Source organism: Eriocheir sinensis, chromosome 46, assembly GCF_024679095.1.
Source record: "Eriocheir sinensis breed Jianghai 21 chromosome 46, ASM2467909v1, whole genome shotgun sequence".
In the NCBI taxonomy this organism is placed as follows: domain Eukaryota; kingdom Metazoa; phylum Arthropoda; class Malacostraca; order Decapoda; family Varunidae; genus Eriocheir; species Eriocheir sinensis.
The window spans coordinates 11,825,587-11,848,676 of NC_066554.1; the positions used below are offsets into that span (position 1 = coordinate 11,825,587).

Below are 23,090 nucleotides of genomic sequence, written 5' to 3' on the forward strand. Positions count from 1 at the left end.
TCTGCATGACTGTCAATTAAAAAATAAATGCTCAGATAAATCTTTGAATAAATACTCCAACTAATAATATAAAATGCTTTTGATGCTGTAGACTATTATGACACAGCCTTGAGTATAAAACCTTCACTGGCTCTTTCTTATTTTTGTTTTAATAGCAAGTTTCTAGCAAGTAAATAATAAGTTAATAGCAAGTTAAAACCAATTTATTAGGAAGTAGACATTTAATAGCAAGTAAATACCAAACAAGATAATAACAAGTTCATAACAAGTAAATACCTAACAAGTTAATAGCAAATAAATAATAAGTTAATAGTAAGCAAGAAGTAAGATAATAGCATGTAAATAGCAAGTAAATACCAAACAAGATAACAAGTTCATAGCAAGTAAATACCTAACAAGTTAATAGCAAATAAATAATAAGTTAATAGTAAGCCAGAAGTAAGATATTAGCATGTAAATAGCAAGTTAATATCAAGTTCAATGCAAGTAAAAGCAAATATTAATAGCAAGTAAATACCATACCTACCAAGTTAATAGCAAATATATACTAGCAAGTTAATGGTAACATCAAGGCAAGCTAAGTCAATATCATTAGAAGCAAATCAATAGGAAGTAAATAGTACCAAGTTAATAGCACATCTTACCGCCCACTGGAGTCTTTCATTGGGTCTTCTAATGCTGGTCCTTCTTACACAGCTTCTTTTCCCACTAAAAATGGTCCTCTGATGCAAGCTTCTGTTGGCCCATTTCAGGACCCACTCACACACATTTGATAAGGCTTTGGTAGAGGTTGTGTTGGTAGCATTTCCATTACGAGGGTAGGGAGAAGTTTCAAGACCCTAGTAGCCTATAAGAATATGCTCCTCTGTCGCAGGCTTCTGTTACGTACATATTTACAAACGTTCCAGGGTTCACGCACACAGTTTTTTAAGGCTTTAGTAGAGTTTGTGTTAGCAGTATTTCAATGGGGAAAGTTTTATGAGCCTAGTGATAGTTTGACAAGGCTTTCATAGAGGTTGTCTTAGTATTTCCATGGACAGTTTTATGAGCCCAGTGATAGTTTGACAAGGCTTTCATAGAGGTTGCTGTGTTAGTATTTCAATGGGGAGAATTTTATGAGCCTGGTGATAGTTTGACAAGGCTTTCATAGAGGTTGTGTTAGAATTTCCATGGACAGTTTTATGAGCCCAGTGATAGTTTGACAAGGCTTTCATAGAGGTTGTGTTAGTATTTCCATGGACAGTTTTATGAGCCCAGTGATAGTTTGACAAGGCTTTCAAAGAGGTTGCTGTGTTAGTATTTCAATGGGGAGAATTTTATGAGCCTGGTGATAGTTTGACAAGGCTTTCATAGAGGTTGTGTTAGTATTTCCATGGACAGTTTTATGAGCCCAGTGATAGTTTGACAAGGCTTTCATAGAGGTTGCTGTGTTAGTATTTCAATGGGGAGAATTTTATGAGCCTAGTGATAGTTTGACAAGGCTTTCGTAGAGGTTGTGTTAGTATTTCCATGGACAGTTTTATGAGCCCAGTGATAGTTTGACAAGGCTTTCATAGAGGTTGCTGTGTTAGTATTTCAATGGGGAGAATTTTATGAGCCTAGTGATGATAGTTTGACCAGGCTTTCATAGAGGTTGTGTTAGTATTTCCATGGACAGTTTTATGAGCCCAGTGATAGTTTGACAAGGCTTTCATAGAAGTTGCTGTGTTAGTATTTCCATGGACAGTTTTATGAGCCTTGGAATAGTCTGACAAGGCTTTCATAGAGGTTGCTGTGTTAGTATTTCATTGGGGAGAATTTTATGAGCCTAGTGATAGTTTGACAAGACTTTCGTAGAGGTTGTGTTAGTATTTCCATGGACAGTTTTATGAGCCCAGTGATAGTTTGACAAGGCTTTCATAGAGGTTGCTGTGTTAGTATTTCAATGGGGAGAATTTTATGAGCCTAGTGATAGTTTGACAAGGCTTTCATAGAGGTTGTGTTAGTATTTCCATGGACAGTTTTATGAGCCCAGTGATAGTTTGACAAGGCTTTCATAGAGGTTGCTGTGTTAGTATTTCAATGGGGAGAATTTTATGAGCCTAGTGATAGTTTGACAAGGCTTTCGTAGAGGTTGTGTTAGTATTTCCATGGACAGTTTTATGAGCCTTGGAATAGTCTGACAAGGCTTTCATTGGGGTTGTGTAAGTATTTCCACTGACAGTTTTAATAGCTTAGTAGTAGTTTGACAGTGCTTTTTCGAGGTTGTTGTTAGTATTTCCATGGACAGTTTATGAGCCCAGTGATAGTTTGACAAGGCTTTCATAGAGGTTGCTGTGTTAGTATTTCCATGGGGAGAGTTTTATGAGCGCAATAATAGTTTTATAAGACTTTCATAGAAGTTGTGTTAGTATTTCCATGGACAGTTTTATGAGCCCAGTGATAGTTTGACAAGGCTTTCATAGAGGTTGCTGTGTTAGTATTTCCATGGGGAGAGTTTTATGAGCGCAATAATAGTTTTATAAGACTTTCATAGAAGTTGTGTTAGTATTTCCATGGACAGTTTTATGAGCCTAGGAATAGTCAGGCAAGGCTTTCGTAGTTGTGTTAATGGTATATCCACAAGTCACTGCTACTGTACAAGATATCAACAAGTCACTGTCACGGTACAAGCCATTATCAAGATTCTGTCAAGTCACTGTCACGGTACGGTACAAGTTTCCATGTCTGTCACGCCCCTTCATATTATATTCATTTCCTGGGCTATTTACGCCTAACGCGGCATCAATTCACTGGTAATAAAGAGTTAATATTTATTTCTCAATGGCTTCACCGAGTAAAGTCTGTCCGTGGGGTTTAAATAGTGAAAAAAGACGAGGGAACTGTGACATCCATACAGCACCGCAAAATGTAAACAAACACTGTGTACGCGGGAAAAAGAAAATATAAAGGGAGAAATAGTGTAAAGATCAAGTGTATTAGTAGAAAATAAAGTAGAGATAAAATAAATAAGTGTAAAAGGACCAAAACAGGCTGAATTAGTGAAGAAACAGAGGCATAGGCGTCCCTGTGTATAAGGCTGCTAGGCGCCATTTTTAGTCCTTCGAGCACCGCGCCGACTTTGCTGAGGTATTAAAAACATAATTTTACCTATTTTGAAAGCGGATTCGGCAGCTTTTTAATGTAACAAAGCCTTGCTGACTAGCCTTCGGCTGTAGCAACATGCCACAGAGGGGATACAAAGTGTATTAATTAACTCCAAAGCCGCTGAGAACACAGAGCTAGGTGTGCTAACAGTCAGTCGTCTTGGGAGGAAACCATCGGCCATGACAGCAAGACACACGCACTGCCGTTGTGTGTGTCTTGCCGTCATAACCTTTGTACTGTCTATGGAAATCATTGTGAGAGAGACACAGCTACAAGGACGAAACTATCGTTCGCGTCAGGTTCAGCGGACACCGCAGCTGATGAAGGAAGCTGTGGCCCTTACGGCCAAAATTATTGGCTGTGATATCTTCCACAGGGCTCTTGCTGCCATAACAGACTCACAATGGATATTTCACAGTCTCATCAAGGACACAGTTTAATAGACTGGACGTGTCACAAGAGTTTAGATGAACAGAAGCTAGCTTTTGTGTGAGCCATACCTGTCTTGATAAAACTCTAGAATCACACCCAACTCACTCTTAAAAGTTAATACATTACTTTTTTATATTGTATTTGCTAATCATCACTCTGGTAACCGTTTCCATTATTATTACTCGTTTCTGAGATTTTAAAATGCGGGTAAATATTACTATTTCAGCGGTGATAGATTAGATTACTATTTGCTCATACGAAGGGTCTTCAGCTAGAAACGCCTCTAGCTTGGGTTGTAAGTCCATTTTTATTTAATAGCCTAATTTATACGGTTGCACAGTCTTCATTTTCATTGGTACCACTGTCATTATAATATGATGACATTTTCCTACTATATTCTCTAAACCTATAATTTGACCCTCAAACTGTCTTGAAGCTTACAAACTACTACATAAAACTGTCTTGAAGCTTACAAACTACTACATAAAACTGTCTTGAAGCTTACAAACTACTACATAAAACTGTCTTGAAGCTTACAAACTACTATGTCAAACTGTCTTGAAGCTTACAAACTACTATGTCAAACTGTCTTGAAGCTTACAAACTACTACGTCAAACTGTCTTGAAGCTTACAAACTACTACGTCAAACTGTCTTGAAGCTTACAAACTACTATGTCAAACTGTCTTGAAGCTTACAAACTACTACGTCAAACTGTCTTGAAGCTTACAAACTACTACGTCAAACTGTGGAACTGGCCCTATAGAGAGAGACCTTCGAATTCTTTAGTGAGGGAGGGGGGAGGCTGGACGAAGGGAAGGGAAAGGAAGGTAAACTAAGATATTCTTCCCTTTGTAGCAGGAAAATATTACCCCAAGACTCGTTACCCCCGGAAAAAGTACCCTGAAGTGGGGGGGGTTCCAGGGGGGAATGAGAGGGGAGGGGGGGGGAATTGCAGGCCTTAGACATCCCCCCCCTCCCCTTCTCTTGACCCGTAAATGTTTAGGAATGTGACCCTTTGTTCCGAGGTCGGGTGTGTGTGGGTGTTGGGGGAATTTTGGCTAAGTCTGTGTATGTGAATGTGTATGTATGGCCAAGTATGCGAATTTTACCTTGGATCAAAATTCTCCCTGAAGTTATATCTATCGTGGCCCAGATTTTACCCAGATGGAATTTCGGACGTGGGAAATGCAGTCTAGTACACCTGGGATCACCTGTCCTCCTCCTCCTCCTCCTCCTCAGCCTGTCCACACGTAAGCCAGCCCCGGCGTGTGACCGCATTTATTCACCCCATCAACTGTTGCTGTGCTCCCTCTCTCTCTCCCAACCTCCCCACCGTAACACCTTTCTTTCCTCCCCCTTTTCCTCTCTCCCTCCCTCTCTCTCCCCTCTTCCAACCTTTCCACCGTAACACCTTTCTTTCCTCCTCCTTTTCCTCCCACCCTCCCTCTCTCTCCCCTCTCCCAACCTCCCCACCGTAACACCTTTCTTCACTCCTCCTTTTCCTCCCATCCTCCCTCTCTCTCCCCTCTCCCAACCTCTCCACCGCAACACCTTTCTTTCCTCCCCCTTTTCCTCCCACCCTCCCTCTCTCTCCCCTCTCCCAACCTCTCCACCGTAACACCTTTTTTCCTCCCCCTTTTCCTCCCACCCTCCCTCTCTCTCCCCTCTCCCAACCTCCCCACCGCAACACCTTTCTTTCCTCCTCCTTTTCCTCCCTCCCTTCCTCACTCTCCCCTCTTCCAACCTCCCCAGTTCAGATATATTTCTCCTCTCCCCATTTTCCTCCTTCCCTCTCTCTCAACCTCCCCACCGTAACACCTTTCTTTCTTCCCCATCTTCCTCTCTCCCCTTTCACAACCTCCCCACCCTGACACCTTTCTCTTCTCCCCATCTCCTCTTCTGCCTCCCTTTCTCCTCTCCCCTCCCCAGTCCTGACAATTTTCTCTTCTCTCGACCTCCCTCTCTTCCCTCTCCTAACTACCCCAACTCTGAGACGGTAGGAACACTTCTCCCCATCTCCCTCTTACTCCTCTTCTCCCCATCTCCCTATTTGCTATCTATCTATCCATCCATCTCTCTATCTATCTATCTGTCCATCTCCTCTCCTCCTCCTCTTCCTCCCCTCCTCCCCCTGTGGCCGTGAGCAGCTTGGTGACAGTGTGTTCTTCCTTGCATATATCACAAGGCGGAGGGGCCAAGGAGGGAGTGATCGGAATGCCCCGTCGCGTGTGTGGTCAGTGAGTTTATCCCAGAGTCGTCAGTCGTGTCACAGCCAGCGGGGAGGGAAGAGTGTCGCCGCCGTGGTGTGTCAAGGTGAAAGGGGACGACCACGAAGCAGGAGGTGAAGGAAGTGTGATTGTGGTGATTGATAACTATCTGGGATTTGTGAATGATAGGGATGTGAGGTGTGTTGATGTGCGGGTATGTACACACACACACACACACACACACACACACACACACACACTTTCCACTATGCTACAAATTACAATTAATAGTGTTAACAGTTGATTTCTTTATTTTCTGATGATGATGATTTATTTTATTATTGTTGCTGTTGTTGTTATTATTATAATTATTATTATTATTATTATTATTATTATTATTATTATTATTATTATTATTATTATTATTATTATTATTATTATTATTATTATTATTATTATTATTATTATTATTATTATTATTATTATTATTATTTCATTATTATTATTATTATTATTATTATTATTATTATTATTGTTAGCTATTATTATTATCATCGTTATCATCATGATTATTATTATTATTATTATTATTATTATTATTATTATTATTATTATTATTATTATTATTATTATTATTATTATTATTATCATCATCATCATCATGACTATTATTATTATTATTATTATTATTATTATTATTATTATTATTTCTCTGATGATGGTTAATACGCATCTTTGCCGAAGGTGAACACATTTAATTCTCACTCTCCTCCATATGCCTCCCTCTTCCCTCCCTCCCTCCTCGCCCTTCCCGGAGGCACGTCGGGGTCACGCGGAGAATAAATGCCCGCTGGTAATGATGATGATGATGATGATGGTACCGTCGCCACCCGCCGTCAAGGCCCGACACACACACACACACACACACACACACACACACACACACACACACACACTCATCTATATTATTCCATATATTCATACATAACTATACGAACAGTGCACACATACATACATACATACATACATACTTACATACTTACATATACACACACACACACACACACACACACACACACACACACACACACACGCGCACACACACAGAGAGAGAGAGAGAGAGAGAGAGAGAGAGAGAGAGAGAGAGAGAGAGAGAGAGAGAGAGAGAGAGAGATTGACATGATATTTTCGGCACTCCTGTTGCTAACGCGTATACAAAATTGATCCCTGACTCTGTCCTTTGTTCGGGCCTTCAACAGCATTAATGTGACGGTCTCCCGGACGAAGGCTGGAATTAACGAGACTTTAGGTTTACTAAGCATTTTATTTGTATTGGTCTCCGATAAGAAAGACGTCTTTCATCCACTGTGGAAAATGGGTGAACAATTAATTATCAGACAATATATTTGAATTACTGATTTATTCTACTGGAGAGAGAGAGGGGGAGAGAGAGACAGGGAGAGAGGGAAATACAGCTACTTTTTTTTTAGTAGATATCAGACAGATGTATACAAACTAAACATACATGCATACATAAATAGATTAAGACAGGTAGGTTAGAGTCAGCAGATGCCTCGTGACATGGGCCAGTCCTAAATCCGGGGTTACCACAGTTTACCTTCCCCAGATATCCCCAGGTACCCATTTATCGACCAGCCCGAGAAGGAGGATGAACAGCTGGGTGACCTGCACGTCGACTGCCCGGGCCGGGATTCGAACCCTGGCCCGCTGATTGGTAGCCAAGCGCGCTGACCACTAGACCACGGAGGGGCGTAGTAGTGTGTACTGTGAAAAGAAAATTAACAGCTTACAACTCTCTCTCTTGCAGACGCGAGGCAGCGGGCGAGCGAGCGTTATTAGGAACCGGCGGTGGGCAAGGCGACTATGTCTCAGCTGGATGGGATCTTGAGGCAGCTGGGCACCGGGAAATGGAACGTCCTGCACTTCGTGGCGTTGGCTTACTGTGAGTGGGAGTGCTGGTGCTGGTGGTGGTGGTGATGTTGGTGGTGGTAGTGGTAGTGGTGGTGGTAGTAGTAATAGTTGTGGAAGTGGTAGTATTAGTAATGACAGTAGAAGTAGTGGTGGTGGTGGCAGTGGTAGTAGTAGTAGAAGTAGTAGTAGTAATAGCAGTAGTAGTAGTCGTGGTGGTAGTATTTCTTTTACGTCTCGTCTGTGGCGCCGGTAGGCTTTCTTGGTGGGGCCTGCATGATGGTCGGCCCCAGTGTGTTATGGCGTAGGCAAATGTTTGTAGTGGCGCCATCTTGCTTGGCTCATGCTGGCCCCCGGAGCTCATCTTTGATCAGGACAGCATGTGGGTAGTCTGTGGCCACTCGGCGATGAGGGAAAAGTGTCAGCTTGTACATACATACATACATACTTATAAAACTACTCATGGATATGCCCACAACCTCTACAAAAGCTTTATCAGATGTGGATATGTAGGCCCCTAATTGCTTGAGAAGATAGGCCGTAGTGTGTCATCCGCCCCCAACTAACTAAACTAACTAACTAAACTAAGCTAAACGAACTCTGCTAATATAACTAAGGCCGTCCCCGTGTGATCCCCGCGTAGGTGTGTCTCTCCCTTGCTATCATACGCTGGCCGGGCCCTTCCTCGCCCCCAAGCAAAACTACCAGTGTCTGCCCGGCGCCTCGGACCCCACCCAGCCTGTCACTTCACATGTCACCTCCCAGTAAGTGTGTGCAAGTGTGTGTGTGGGGGCGGGGGGGAGAGGAGGGAGAGAGTGGAAGGGGGAGGGGGGAGAGTGTGGGAGGAATGTATGTGTGTGTATGTGAGTGCGTCTATCTATCTTCCATTTTATCTATCTCACACACATAAACAAATAAATAAATAAATATATATATGTAAATGTCAAAGTAATGAAATCGGGTGTGTGCAAACCGTAGATATGCACATACACATAAGAAGGCTCGCATTCGTATACAGACCTCTCGTACTTTGTCTACCACACGAACCCCTCTGGGCACGTCTATAATAGTTGTGCTGTGCTGGGTCTTTGCAGGGACGGGTGTACCTATCTGGAGCGGGACCCAGCGAGCGGCAAGCCCCAAGAACAGCCGTGCAGACGCTGGGCCTTCGACAACACCACCTTCGGCCCCACAGTCACGTCTGAGGTGAGAGAGAGAGAGAGAGAGAGAGAGAGAGAGAGAGAGAGAGAGAGAGAGAGAGAGAGAGAGAGAGAGAGAGAGAGAGAGAGAGAGAGACGCGCGCACACACACACACACACACACACACACACGGAAAAAGAAGAGAGAGAGAGAGAGAGAGAGAGAGAGAGAGAGAGAGAGAGAGAGAGAGAGAGAGAGAGAGAGAGAGAGAGAGAGAGAGAGAGAGAGAGAGAGAGAGAGAGAGAGAGAGAGAGAGAGAGAGAGACACACACACACACACACACACACACACACACACACACACACACACACGAAAAAGAGAGAGAGAGAGAGAGAGAGAGAGAGAGAGAGAGAGAGAGAGAGAGAGAGAGAGAGAGAGAGAGAAAATGTGTCTAATGTGGCGTTTCAGTTCGGGCTGGTGTGCGGGCGTGAGTACCTGCGGGTCGCCTACACCAGCATCTACATGTCGGGCGTGCTGGTGGGTGCGCCGCTCAACGGGCTGCTTGCGGACAAGTAAGGGATGGTATTCTGAGCCTCTCTTTGTTTGTTCTGAGGGCTTCTTGGGCGCTATCCGGGCATTACATTTGTTTGGTCTTTGTTGTTGTTCCTGAGTTAAAATTAATGGCTATAGTTCCTTTTGTTTTGGTGGTATACATTGAGGGTGTTTTCGTAAGGGTTGTTGCTGTTCCTGTGTTAAGTTTGCTGGCTATTGCTCCTTTTGTTTTGCTGTTGTTTTGAGAGGGTTCTTCATGCGTCTTTTTGCTGTTTGTGTTGAATTTGATGACCATATCTTTTTTTTATTAACCATAAATAAATACAAATGTACGTACCTCTGTGTTTGTTGCTGTCTTGAGAGTGTCTTTGTACGTGTTTTTGCTGTTCCTGTGTTGAATTTGAAGACTAGTGTTGCTTTTGTTTAACCCGGTAGCTGCGGGGGTCATATTTCTTAGGTTAGGTTAGGTTAGGTTAGGTTAGGTTAAAGGCCCCTCTAAGTAAAATAATGAGAAAGAAACATCACTCACGCAAACCATTTCATAATATATATCAACGCATGTGTGATCAGTTTATGCATCATCAATTTTGGGAGGTTTATATCATGGCAGAAATTTGGCCCATCGCTTGTGCACGGTAAAGCCACAAATTTGGCCCGTCGCTGCTACCGGGTTAACCTAACCATAATTAACTAAACTGTACCGACGTGGAATTAGGAACTCACACATATTCCTTTTTGCTTCTGTTTTTATTTTGCGTCTCACTTTTTTCTGCATATCTGTTGCTATGGGTGTTTATTATTTCATTTGGTAGTCTCTTATGCCCTCGTTACGTCCTTATAGGTGTGTGTATGTGTGTGTGTGTATGTGTGTGTGTGTGTGTGTGTGTGTGTGTGTGTGTGTGTGTGTGTGTGTGTCCCGTACGTCTGCCATTTACTTCTCTATTCTTGAAGTGGCGACCTAGTTCACCGCTGCGACCTGTGGCTATACCTCGATGACCCGTGACCTGTTGCTGACGCCTCATACAAAACTACTATCGGTCTACAGGTACGGTCGCCGGCCCACCATCGCCATCGGGTCCGTGGTGTACGCGGTGGTGGCGGTGGCGTCCAGCTGGCTGCCCTCCCTCACCTCCGTACTGGCTTCCCGCTTCCTGCTCGGGACCCTGCACGCCGCCATTCTCAAGGCGGGATACATACTAGGTAAGGCTTGGCGGGACTCTGGGCCATATTTTTAAACATTTCTTTGCCCTAGAACACGTAATTTACTATAGTCTTTCGTGGGAGTTTAGGGAATTTCCAGGGGTACTTTTAAGACCCTGGTGGTAGTCTGAGCCTCCTTCTGTACTGTGAACTTAAAAGGACACTCATTAGAACTCGATTAACCTCCTTGTTGGCCTTTGGAAATAGTTGGGGGAGCATCTGCTTGTTGGCATTTGGAAATAGAGGTGGGAGCATCTGACAATTCCATTCTCTGTCGTTCCCTTCACTGCCTTGTCTAATGATTTTACTCCCTTGCGTGGCTCTGTTCCATCCTTATCTCCATCCATCTCTATCTGTGCGTTCAACCATCTTCTTTTTCTTCTTGTTCTTATTCTCTCTCTCTCTCTCTCTCTCTCTCTCTCTCTCTCTCTCTCTCTCTCTCTCTCTCTCTCTCTCTCTCTCTCTCTCTCTCTCTCTCTCTCTCTCTCTCTCTCTCTCTCTCTCTCTTCCCCCCTACCCTCCCCTTCACCTTCCCTCCCTTACCCTGTACTACGTGAATAAGCCGTATTAATCACTCTTTGCATTGAGGAGTTTACGACATTAGTATGGAGGTAATTATGAAGGTTTATTAAGGGTAATTATTATAGGAAGGCAATTGAGTTTTATTACGAGTGTGTGTTTATAAATGTTGTGTGTGTGTGTGTGTGTGTGTGTGTGTGTGTGTGTGTTAATACCGAATTGTCGCTGCTTGCATGCCACCACCTAATTAGGGCTGATGATGATGATGATGATGATGGTGGTGGTGATGGTGGTGGTGGTGATGTTTCTGTCACCTCCACTACACTTGTGACCTCAGTGGTGACAATTATGAACAGTTTGCATACAAGGTTTACAGATGAATGGGAAGAGAGAGAGAGAGAGAGAGAGAGAGAGAGAGAGAGAGAGAGAGAGAGAGAGAGAGAGAGAGAGAGAGAGAGAGAGAGAGAGAGAGAGAGAGAGAGAGAGAGAGAAAAGAGAGAGAGATTAGGGGAGATGAGGATAGAGTCAGTCAGTCAGTCAGTCAGTCCTCCTCCTCCTCCTCCTCCTCCTCCTCCTCTCCGTCTTCCTCCTCAGCTATATCAACTCCTAATTTCTCGTCCTCCCCCTCTTCCCTCCCCTCCTCCTCCTCCTCCCTCCCCCTCCTCCTCCTCCCCCCAGCCATGGAGGTGTCGTCGCCTCGCGTGCGTCCCGTGCTGGGCATCGTCATGTACCTGCCGTGGGCGCTGGGCACCATGGCGTGGGGCGGCGCGGCCTACCTCCTCAGGAGCTGGCGGTGGCTGCAGCTCTCCGTATCGCTGCTCTTCCTCCTCTTCCTCCCGGCGCTGCTGTGAGTGAGTCCCGGAGGCTGTGTTGGTCCCTGCTTGTGCCGCGCCATGTGTCTGTGTACCAGCTGTGGAGAGTTTGTTCGCGGCAGGCGTGTGGGTGTGCGGAGCGTAGCGGTGAGGTGAAGGAAATTATGAAGGAAGGGACTGGAAGGGAAAGAAGAAAGGAGACAGGGAAGATGCAGGTCAGGGGTCACATGAGTCAGTGAGTGAATGAATAGTTGACTAACTTTAGACTTTTGTTTATAATGACAAGTAATAATGAATCCCCCCCTCCTCCTCCTCCTTCCCCTCCTCCTCCTTCCCCTCCTCCTCCTCCTTCCGCTCCTCTCCTTCGCTTCCTTACATCTTTCTCTCTGTCTGTCTCTTTTTCCCCTTCCTCTTCCTCCTCCTCCTCCTCCTCCTCCTCCTCTTCCCCTCCCCCTCACAGGCTGCTGGACGAGTCCCCGCGGTGGCTGGCGGTGCGTGGCTACCACAGCCACGCCCTCGCCGTGCTGCAGCGCGCCGCCCGCTGGAACGGCGTGCACCTGCCGCCCCGACACCGCCTGCTGCAGGTCATACGGGACAGCCAGATTGAGGTAAGGAGAGAACAGGGACGTTCCTCTCCTTCCCTCCTGCCTTTCCTTTCCTTCCATTTCCTTCCATTCTAATCCTTTCCTCCTAGGGTCGTATTATGAGACATTTCGCCGCCCAAGAACACATATTTGACAAGGCTTTCGTAGGAGTTGTGGGCATTTCCAAGGGTAGTTTTATGACCCTGGTGGTAGTGTGAGTCTTCTTCTGTACCGTGAACCTGAAGAAACACTCATTAGAACCCGACTGACCCCCTCTTTGACCTTTATAAATAGCTGATGTGAGAAGCGAGAGAGTCTTATAATACCAACCTTAGTAAGTGTTCTTGAGTCTGCTGACCTTCATACTTTCTTCTTGATATCTTTGGGTCCTCTCACCTTATCCTTTCCCTTCCATTTCTTTCCTCGTTCATTTTATCACGCCTGAGTTTGCTGTCCTTCGCACCTTCTTCTTCGTGTCCCTGAGTCCGCCTTTCCCTTGGCCAGGAGACCGCGTCGTCGTCCTCTGCTTCGCGTGGTGTGGGTCCCTGCAGCGGTCAGCCCGAGGCGGTGCGCGGGTACTTCTGCCAGGCCTTCATACTCTTCAGGTGAGGCGTGAGGCCAGGCTCTTGTGGGCACCCGTGAGGCACAGAAGGTTTTTTTTATTTTTTTTATTGTTATGTATTCCTATGTATACCTGCCTGGCTGCCTGTCTCAATGTCTTTTTATCTGTATACGAGTATCCACTTGTCTGGCTGGCTGGCCTGGGTGGTTGGCTGTCTATCTGTCTTTCTACTTGTTTGTATATCCACCTGTCTGTCTGTCTGTCTGTCTGTTATTTGTCTATTTTCTTCCTTTTTTTTTTTTTTTGGACTTTATCTCGTGTGCTTCATTTTCCTTGTCTTATATTGTCCTTTGTCTACCCTTCCCTTACCTCACCTTACCTTACTTACATTCCCTTCTCTTCCCTTCCCTTTCCTTCCCTTCCCTACTCTTCCCTTCCTTTCCATTCCCTTCCTTTCCCTTCCCTTTCTTTCTCTTCCCTTCCCTTCACCTCCCTTTCCATTCCCTTCCTTTTCCTTCCCTTCACTTCACTTCCCATCCCTTCCCTTCCTTTCCCTTCCCTTCTCTTCCTTTCCCTACCCTTCACTTCACTTCCCATCCCTTCCCTTCCCTTCCTTTCCCTACCCTTCACTTCACTTCCCATCCCTTCCCTTTCCCTCACTTTCCTAACCTTCCCTCACCTCACCCTCCCTTCGCCAGGACGCCGCGGCTTCGGGGTATCACCCTGGGCACCTGTTACAACTACTTGGCTGTGGGGATGGTGTACTACGGTCTGTCCTTCAGCGGGGAGTACCTCAGCAGCGACCCCTACCTCTACATGGTGCTGATGGGCCTGGTGGAGGTGCCCGCTTACACCCTCATGATCCCAGTCGTTACCAACTGCGGCAGACGGAGCACCATCGTCGTGTTCTTCCTCCTGAGTGGTGTTATGCTGCTCCTCCTGCCGTTTATACCTGAAGGTGTGTGCGCGTTTTTTTTTTTTTTTTTTTTTTTTTTACAACAAAGGAGGCAGCTCAAATGCAACAAAAAGAGAGTGTAGGGAAAAAAGGCCCGCTAACCACTGCTCCTATTCCCTTCCCTTCCCTTCCCTTCCCTTCCCTTCCCTTCCCTTCTCTTCCCTACCCTTCCCTCCCTTCCCTTCCCTTCCCTTCCCTTCCTTCCGTTCCTTTCCCTTCCCTTCCCTTCCCTTCCCTTCCTTTCCCTTCCCTTCTCTTCCCTACCCTTCCCTTTCTTTCCCTTCCCCCAACCCAACCTGACTTGGCCTGACCTAACCTCCAACTTGGCTAAACTCTCCGCTATTATACTTCTCTGACCCAACTTGACCTGCCCTGCCCCTCCCCTCCATCCCAGGCTGCGGGTGGGTGGCGGTGTGTCTGGCGCTGGTGGGCAAGATGACCATCACGGCGGCCTTCCAGGTGCTGGCGCTGTACTCCTCCGAGCTCTTCCCGACGGAGGTCCGCACTCGGGGAACTTGCACGGCTTTCATGATGTCCCGCGTGGGCTCCATGGTGTCACCCTTCATCACGGAGTACCTGGTGAGGGAGGGGCGCTGTTGGCCTCTCTGTCTGTCTGTCTGTCTGTATGTCTGTCTGTCTGTCTGTCTGTATGTATGTATGTATGTATGTATATTCATCTGTTTGTCTGTTTGTATGTCTACGTATTTTTATCTGTGTCTGTGTACAAAAGTGTTTCTGTCTTCCTATCTGTCTGTTTGTAAGTTCGTCTGTCTGTGTCTGTCTATCTGTTAACCTGTCTGTTGGTGTCTGTCTGTCTGTCTGTTTGTTTGTATATTCATCTGTCTGTATGTCTGTGTATCTTTATCTGTGTCTGTGTACAAAAGCGTTTCTGTCTACCTGTCTGTCTGTTTCCTTATCTGTTTAAATGTCTTTCTGTCTGTTAACATGTTTCTCTCTGTATGTCTGTTTGTCTGTCTTTTTTCTGTGTTTATAAGTTATTTCTCTTCCTTCTGTTCTGTCTCACTTTTTTTGTAAGTTCGTCTGTCTGTGTCTGTCTATCTGTATACCTGTCTGTTGGTCTGCCTGTCTTTCTGTTTACCTGGCTGATTGGTTGTCTGTCTATATCTATCTTCATCTGTACGCTTCTCTGTCTGTCTTTCTGTCAATAAATATTTCTATATTTTTCTCTCGTTTGTTTATAAGTGTTTCTGTTTGTCAATTTGTTTCTCTGCACGCCTGTCTTTTTTCCGTTTTCTTCTTTATTTCCTTGTCTTTCTGTCTGTATGTATTTCTGTCTATTATGTGTTTCTGTACTTGCATCACTATTCGCCTGTCCTTTTTGCGGGGTATTTTATGTCTATATATCAACACATCTTTCCCTATCCCTGTCTCCACCTCTATCTATCTATCTGTTCATCAATACTCCCCTTTCTACCGCTAGGGGTCGGCCAGGGGGTGGATGCCGTCCGTGGTGTTCGGCGCCGCGTCGCTGGTGGCGGGCGCGGCGACGCTGGGCCTGCCGGAGACGGGGGGGACCTCGCTGCCCGACACCATCACGCAGCTCGAGGACAGGGCGGCGGGGCAGGGATACAGGTGAGAGGGGGACGGAGGAGGAGGATGGTGGATGGATGGGAAGAGGAAGGGGAGAGGGGGATAGACACACACAGTAACGAATTGATGTATAAATATATAGATTGGGTGATTAATAGACATAGAGAAAGGGATGGATAGATAGATAGGAAGAAAAGGGGAAGAGGTGAGGGAGAGGGAGAGAGGTGGATAGACAGATAGACAGAGTGACAGGCTGATGTATAGATAGATAGATAGGGTGATTAATAGACAGATAAATAGATAGACAGATAGTTTTATTGAACAAATATTACCATTGAATTCTATAGGATGCATCTGCTACTATAACTACTACTACTACTACTACTACTACCACTATTCTTTCTTTTTCTCCTCCCCCTCCTCCTCCTCCTCCTCCTCCTCCTACTACTACTACTACTACTTTTTCTTTTTTCTCCTCCTCCTCCTCCTCTTCCTACTACTACTACTACTACTACTATAACTACTACTACTACTACTACTACTACTACCACTACTACTACTACTGTCTCCCCCCCCACACAGGAAGCTTCTCTGGGCCATGACGGGGGACATGGGCGGGGGGTGGCCTTGTCGAGCTCGCGGGGCGCCCACACCTCAAGTCGCTGCCCTCCTTCACCACCACGCCCACCTACACACCCAAAATCACTTACCTACCCACCTATCCGCTGACTTACCCACCCAGTTACCCACCCCCCTACCTACTCAAGATGACCTTCCTATCCAGCCGCCTACCCATCTACATACCTACTCGTACCCATCTACATCTGCCCATCTGTCTCTCTAGGGGAGATCTGATAGAGAGACGAAGAGTGAGGGGAGATCTGATAGAAGTATGCAAATGGGTCAAGGGTTACAACAAAGGCGATATAAGTAAAGTACTGAGAATTGGCCAGCAGGATAGAACTCGCAGTAATGGATTTAAATTAGAAAAGTATAGATTTAGGAGAGATATAGGCAAGCATTGGTTTAGTAATAGGGTGGTGGGGGAATGGAATAGACTCAGCAATCACATAGTTAGTGCAGGGACGATAGCTTGTTTTAAGAGTAGACTGGATAGCTACATGGACGAGGACGACAGGTGGCAGTGAGGTGTGGGTGCAGTAAGGTGACGGGGTACTGGATGCGTGCCTAGTACCGGCGGTATAACGAGGATCAAGCCTCTACCCGTAACCCCTGTAACTACACCTCATCCACCGTGAGTAGTGGGGGGGATTCTGGAGCTGCCCTGTGTAGGCCACCCGGCCTTTTGCAGTTTCCCTATGTTCTTATGTTTATGTTCTTATGTTCTTAAGAGTGAAGAGAATGTACCCGATAATGTGCGAGTCTGTGCTTCGATATTAAGGACTGTTTTGAGGGAGGTGACTTATTTGGTAGTAGTAGTAGTAGTAGTCGTAGTAGTAGTAGTAGTCGTAGTAGTAGTAGTAGTAGTAGTAGTCGTCGTCGTCATAGTAGTAGTAGTAGTAGTAGTAGTCGTAGTAGTAGTAGTAGTAGTAGTAGTAGTAGTCGTAGTAGTAGTAGTAGTCGTAGTCGTAGTAGTAATAGTAGTAGTAGTAGTAGTAGTAGCAGTAGTAGTAGTAGTAGTCTATGTCCTATGTCTCAGGGGCACCAGACACTCTGGCCCAAAAGCCACCAACATCTCCAATATGGACTATGAAGCCACAGTGGTGGAGAGTGACATTAGGGTGGGTCGGGAGTGACTTGAGTAGGGAAGGAAAGGGGGATCTGGACGTAATAGATGAAAGGTGATTTAGTGCTAGGTAATATTAGTGATATGGTTGGATGCCACAGTCATTAGCGAACAGAGTTGGGGCTAATGACCATGATTATGTGTCGGGAAAATAAACATGGGTGGAGGTATCATTTATGTGTAGTAGTAGTAGTAGTAGTAGTAGTAGCGGTAGTCTGAGGAGGACGAGGAGGAGAAGGAGGAGAAAGAAGAGGTGGAGGAGGAGGAGGAGTGATAGCAATGGTTATTGTTGTTGTTGTTGTTGTTGTTGTTTCTTCTCCTTAGCATGTAACGTGTGAATCCAACTCTTCGAAATATCAATGTGCCTTTGTCAATGGGTTGTTGTTTTTCTTCATATTTACCTCCTTTCTTCCTCCCTTCCTCCCTTCCTCCCTTCCTTACTCTCTTTCTTTCTGCTTTTCTTCCTTCCTTCCTGCCTCCCTCCATCTTTTTCTTCCTTCCGTCCTCCCTTCCACCCTTCCTTCCTTTCCTACTTCTTTCAGTGCTTTCAGATGTCCAATAAGGCTCTCAAAATGCTATACAAATGTCCCTCTGAACGGCCATAACAGTGAGGTAATCTTCCATTGGTGTGGACAGCAACACATTAATTTATACTGGTGGAATGGCCCGCCTGAGACAGTCCTGCAACGGCTAGGAAAATCATACTGTTCTTATTCTAATTGTAAGAGATGAAGCTGGTGGAGAGGGAAGAGTGCGGACACTATACGCTGCCTCTTCAGTGGTCCCCAAACACCTGAGACGCCGAGAAAGAGTGTTACAGTGAAAGCAATGAGAGAGAAGGAGAAAGAAGTTGAAGAGCGGTGGAGGAAAAAGATCAAGAAACAGTGAAGGGCCACGCTGATTTGTCACCCACCAAGGCAGGGAGAGTTTAACACGCTGAATCACCGGCCGTCACTGCACGTATGACAACATCAACACTCAGGGTTTTGGCATCATAAAACACCGTTACTTAAGTGGGTGCGATAATTTTACTCAGAAACCGATAATTTTCACTATGCTGGAATGAGCCGGAGGACCGACCGTGGCAGACCGATGTGTCAGTGGTCAGTTAGCAGGTCGGGGGCACGCACGTCTTGACCACCTCGCCGCTGAAGCAGGGGTTCTCGACGGGGCACGTCACGCTGCCGCTGTCAGGCTCGCATGCTGGCGTGGCCTCGTTGAACACCTCGCCCTCGCCGCAGCAGATTTTCTCTCCCACGGGCACTCCGCCGGCGCACACGTAGAAGGCGTTGCACTCCACGGTGTCGGCCACCACGAAGTCCCCGGTGGCGCAGGTGGGCAGTCCGGGATCGGCGATGGCGTCCACGCACGAGGCAACAACAGGGTCGAAGACTTGGGGACTCGTGCAGTACACGACATCGGTGGCCGTCAGAGTGCCCGCGAGGTCGAAGCAGGCGAAGTAACCGTTGCAGTTGGGCAGCAGGGGGAAGAGGCCGGCCTGGGAGCACGCGGGGAGAGAGAAGCTTTAGTGAAAACATTGCTATATAAAATTAAGTGTTGTTATTGGCACGGCTGTATCTCGTTTTACGCGAGTTTAAGTTACACGTGTTTTGGGAAGAACGTGACTCAAAAACACCAATTTATTTCTTATTTTATACGTTATTATTACGGGGACAAAAATAATAAGAGGAAAGAATAAAAAAAAAGCCCGCTAATCGATGCCCCTATAAAAGAGTGTATAGAGAAGTTGCCAAAAGAGAGATCAATTTCGTGTGTGGTTGTGTGTGTGTGTGTGTGTGTGTGTGACTAACCTCCTCGCAGGTGACGGTGGGCGGGGTGGTGGTGAGGGCGGTGGAGGTGGTGTCAACGGTGGTGTCAGCGGGGGTGGGGCCTGCCACGCACGCGGCTCCGTCAAAGACCTGGCCGTCCTCGCAGCTCAGGGGGATGATGAGGGTGGAGGAGAAGCAGAGCAAGTACTTCTGTGGGTCGTAGGAGTCCACCACGTACGAGGGGAAGGCGGAGCATTGGCAGTTCGTCCTGGTGGCGTCAGAGGAGAGCTTGCAGGTGCCCACGCCCGTCCCGTCTTCCTCGCACATCTGAGACACCGGCGGAGAGGCATTAGTAGTAGGAGGCGGAGGAGGAGGAGGAGCCGATAAGGAGAAGGAAGAGAAGAAGAAGCAGGAGGAGGAGGAGGAGGAGAAGTACAATAACAGTAGTAGTAGTAGTAGTAAGTAGTATTGTAGGAGGAGGAGGAGGAGGAAGAAGAAGAAGAGAATGAGAAGGAAAAGGAGGCGGAAAACAGTAGTATCAGTAGTATGAATAGTAGTGACAGTAGTAGCAGTAGTAACAGTAATAACATAGGAGTAGTATAGCAATAGTAGTAGTAGTAGAAGTAGTAGCTGCATGTCCCTCCCGCCGCGGCCACACACACCCAGCCTCACCTCGTCGCTCTGGCACTGGAAGGTTCCCGTGACACTGCCGCCGCTGCACAGGGCCAGGGTGGAGCAGGTCTCACACTTGGTGCCGTCCGCGGAGCAGTCGACGGCCGCCTCTGTGAGCCTCACCGTCACCGTCAAAGCCTGCGACACACGAACGTACACAACTCTTACAGAATATTAACCCGGTAGCAGCGGGGGTCATGTTTCTTAGGTTAGGTTAGGTTAGGTTAGGTTAAGTTAGGTTAAAGGCCCCTCTAAGTAAAAATATGAGAAAGAATCATCACTCACGCAAACCATTTCATAATATATATAAACGCATATGTGATCAGTTTATGCATCATCTATTTTTGGAGGTTTATATCATGGCAGAAATTTGGCCCATCGCTGGTACACGGTAAAGCCACAAATTTGGCCCGTCGCTGCTACCGGGTTAAGCGCGGCATCCATTCCTCAGTGACCCGAGTTCCCATTACGTTTTCTGCTCAACTTAGTGATTTTTAAGGCAGGGGAATATCAGGGAGGAGAAGGGTTGGAATTACAGATTTGAACTCGTCATAAGTGGATCAATGAATGTTTCTCAACGCGTTTCCATAGACTTCTGGTAGCTACTCTCAGACCCCTCCCCCTTTCAAATCCGTTCAAATCCGATACGTTTAAGAATATGAGATCCCGGTTAATCTTCTCTGAGACTTTAGGAAATAGTCGTCATGGGGGACCGATACGCTTAAGAATATGAGATCCCGGTTAACCTTCTCTGAGGCTTTAGGAAATAGTCGTCATGGGGGACCGATACGTTTAAGAATATGAGATCCCGGTTAACCTTCTCTGAGGCTTTAGGAAATAGTCGTCATGGGGGACCGATACGTTTAAGAATATGAGATCCCGGTTAATCTTCTCTGAGACTTTAGGAAATAGTCGTCATGGGGGACCGATACGTTTAAGAATATGAGATCCCGGTTAATCTTCTCTGAGACTTTAGGAAATAGTCGTCATGGGGGACCGATACGTTTAAGAATATGAGATCCCGGTTAAACTTCTCTGAGACTTTAGGAAATAGTCGTCATGGGGGACCGATACATTTAAGAATATCGGCTTATGTCAAAACAAGGGCGTTGGGTGTCGCTGGATGAGTGGTATAGCTTACGGCGAGGAGACAGAAGAAGGCGTGCAGGCGAGCCATGGCGTGGTGCTGCAGGGATCTGGGGGTGAGGGAAAGACTTAGAATTAATTGTATTGTTGCTTCCATTCCTATTTTTTTACTACTGTTAACTGATTCCATGAACTAAGTGAAAACATGTCTCTGTAACCCATCCCTATGTTGTCCAGCTTCCTAATGCAAGAGTTAAACAGTATTTTCACACTTTGAATGCCTTTACTAATAGGTTAAGAAGCTTGGGTTTGCAAAGGACACTATTACATTTTTTTTTGAGAGAGAGAGAGAGAGAGAGAGAGAGAGAGAGAGAGAGAGAGAGAGAGAGAGAGAGAGAGAGAGAGAGAGAGAGAGAGAGAGAGAGAGAGAGAGAGAGAGAGAGAGAGAGAGAGAGAGAGATTTACATCGCAATTCAGATCACACAGAGCCTATGGTCCAGACTAGGTGGTCTGTCCCTAAACCTAAGTGATTCTACATTGATCCAGCTCTAAAACTTTGCATTTGTACTTTAGTAAATATTAAGCTGAAGGAAATGTCGGTCGAGCTTGTTTGTAAAGGATTCAATCGTGTTGCACTGGACCACTGAAGGGGGAGCTTATTCCATCCTCGCACTACAACGTTGGTGAAGAAAACTTTGGTGCAGTCAGAGTGGAGTCAGAAAGAGGGAAGTAGACAGAAACAGAGAAAGACACAGAGACGAAGTGAAAAGAAAGAGAAAAAAAAAAACTTATATCAAGACCAGTACAGTACAAGAAACAAACACCTTATTTTCCTATACCTGACTGGAGGTAGACGAGAAGGAGCACCGTTTACCTGCGAGTGGCTACCTAACGCCCTTACCTGTCTTATATACTAACACACCCTTCCTTACCTCCCCTGACCCCTCCCTGACCCCCTCTAACCCCCTTCCTTACCCCTCTTCTCCCTCTCTCCTTACGATGTCTTCATGTGTTCGTTCCTCGCTCCTCGCCTTAAACTCCGTCATGTGGCAATTACGTGACCTTCTTCGTGAGTGACAAGCGGGTCAATACGCCGTGTCACTCAAAGGGGAGTCTTCGGGCCCAGTGTTTGCCCGCGACAGCCGCTGACGGACGGGAGAAGAGAGGGAGAGAGGTGAAGTGGGGTCGTTTGTGCCACCGCCCACTTGTACAAGCCTCTCTCCCTCACGCCAAGTCATTCACACGTCTCTAATACACTAATTAACACACTGCAGTCTCGAATACCCAACGAAAATAGGTAGACAGATAGGAAATAAGGCCATAAGGAGTAGGGTTCTCTGTTTAGGGGGGTCCTCAGCATTCTGGGAATCTGGGAAAAATCAGAATATTTCCCAGGATTTCCCATATCAGATAATATACGAACTAATGCAAATGCTAAATATTTTGGTATATGCATTTGCTACATTTTGATGATTCCCCAGCTTTCAGTCTATCAAAATACTGCAACGCATATGACATTAACGTAGCTGCCTCTCCAGTCTTAACTCAGCTGGCTGCACACCGCGGGGAGATTAACATGACGGAAGCTAACCAGTGCATAGCTTAGCGCGCTGAGGATGAACTATAAGGGAACGGTACAGGTTAAAGTTGGTTTTACAAGACACTTTGCCATCTCACATCACCTATTTCTAAAGGTCAAAGAGGGGATCAGTCGGGTTCTAATGAGTGTTTCTTTAGGTTCATGGTACAGAAGAAAGGTCAGACTACCACCAGGGTCATAAAACTACCCCTGGAAATGCCCACAACTCCTACGAAAGCCTTGTCAAATGTGTGTTCTTGGGCGGCGAAATGTCTCCTAATACGACCCTAATTAAGTCTCTCGCCACAGTCACCCTCACCCTCTCTCTCTTTCCCTCTCTCTCTCTCTGATCCTGTGAACCTAACCCCACCCAGCCTTAATAACCTCCTGGACGCCCCCCCCCCCCCCCCTTTAGTGGCGCAGGCGAATTCTATTTATAGTGGCTGCCGTGATGTATGACTCTTACTTGGCCCATGCTGCCCCCCGGTGCTCCTCTTGGCTGAAGTCGCTGAAGTTAGGGTTGATTGAAGGTCTGGGCAACGTGTGAGTAATCTACAGACACTCGGCGATGGTTTGAATAGTCGTTGTGTTACGGTGGGACTCAAACCTAGGTCCACTGGCTCACCACGCACGCACGCTGACCACTCGGCCACCGCCTCCCCGAA

General features: G+C 46.3%; 2 protein-coding genes across 2 annotated transcripts; one reads left to right on the forward strand and one right to left on the reverse strand.

Moving 5' to 3' along the window:
* The first annotated feature begins 5,795 nt into the window (after positions 1 to 5,795).
* On the forward strand, positions 5,796 to 18,186 carry LOC126981121 (organic cation transporter protein-like). The gene is made up of 13 exons (XM_050831833.1): positions 5,796 to 5,901; positions 7,596 to 7,730; positions 8,340 to 8,460; positions 8,791 to 8,902; positions 9,306 to 9,409; positions 10,435 to 10,589; positions 11,787 to 11,955; positions 12,381 to 12,528; positions 13,009 to 13,109; positions 13,765 to 14,024; positions 14,416 to 14,600; positions 15,463 to 15,614; positions 16,155 to 18,186. The coding sequence occupies exons 2-13, from the start codon at positions 7,652 to 7,654 to the stop codon at positions 16,414 to 16,416; spliced, it is 1,848 nt and encodes a 615-aa protein (XP_050687790.1). The 5' UTR covers positions 5,796 to 5,901; positions 7,596 to 7,651; the 3' UTR covers positions 16,417 to 18,186.
* A 142-nt stretch (positions 18,187 to 18,328) lies between these two features.
* LOC126981122 (uncharacterized) lies at positions 18,329 to 21,740 on the reverse strand. The gene is made up of 5 exons (XM_050831834.1): positions 21,686 to 21,740; positions 20,902 to 20,956; positions 19,761 to 19,898; positions 19,131 to 19,415; positions 18,329 to 18,817 (listed from the first exon to the last, which is right to left on the reverse strand). The coding sequence occupies exons 2-5, from the start codon at positions 20,935 to 20,937 to the stop codon at positions 18,428 to 18,430; spliced, it is 849 nt and encodes a 282-aa protein (XP_050687791.1). The 5' UTR covers positions 20,938 to 20,956; positions 21,686 to 21,740; the 3' UTR covers positions 18,329 to 18,427.
* Positions 21,741 to 23,090: the final 1,350 nt, after the last annotated feature.

Excerpts from the sequence above, each read along its gene's own strand:
- LOC126981121 (XM_050831833.1), top strand. The coding sequence starts at position 7,652 with ATGTCTCAGCTGGATGGGATCTTGAGGCAGCTGGGCACCGGGAAATGG. Across the intron at positions 8,903-9,305 it reads GCCCCACAGTCACGTCTGAG|TTCGGGCTGGTGTGCGGGCG; the intron begins GTGAGAGAGAGA and ends GTGGCGTTTCAG. Across the intron at positions 14,025-14,415 it reads CCTGCCGTTTATACCTGAAG|GCTGCGGGTGGGTGGCGGTG; the intron begins GTGTGTGCGCGT and ends CCTCCATCCCAG.
- LOC126981122 (XM_050831834.1), bottom strand. The coding sequence starts at position 20,937 with ATGGCTCGCCTGCACGCCTTCTTCTGTCTCCTCGCC. Across the intron at positions 19,899-20,901 it reads CCTTCTTCTGTCTCCTCGCC|GCTTTGACGGTGACGGTGAG; the intron begins GTAAGCTATACC and ends CGTGTGTCGCAG. Across the intron at positions 18,818-19,130 it reads CCACCGTCACCTGCGAGGAG|GCCGGCCTCTTCCCCCTGCT; the intron begins GTTAGTCACACA and ends GCGTGCTCCCAG.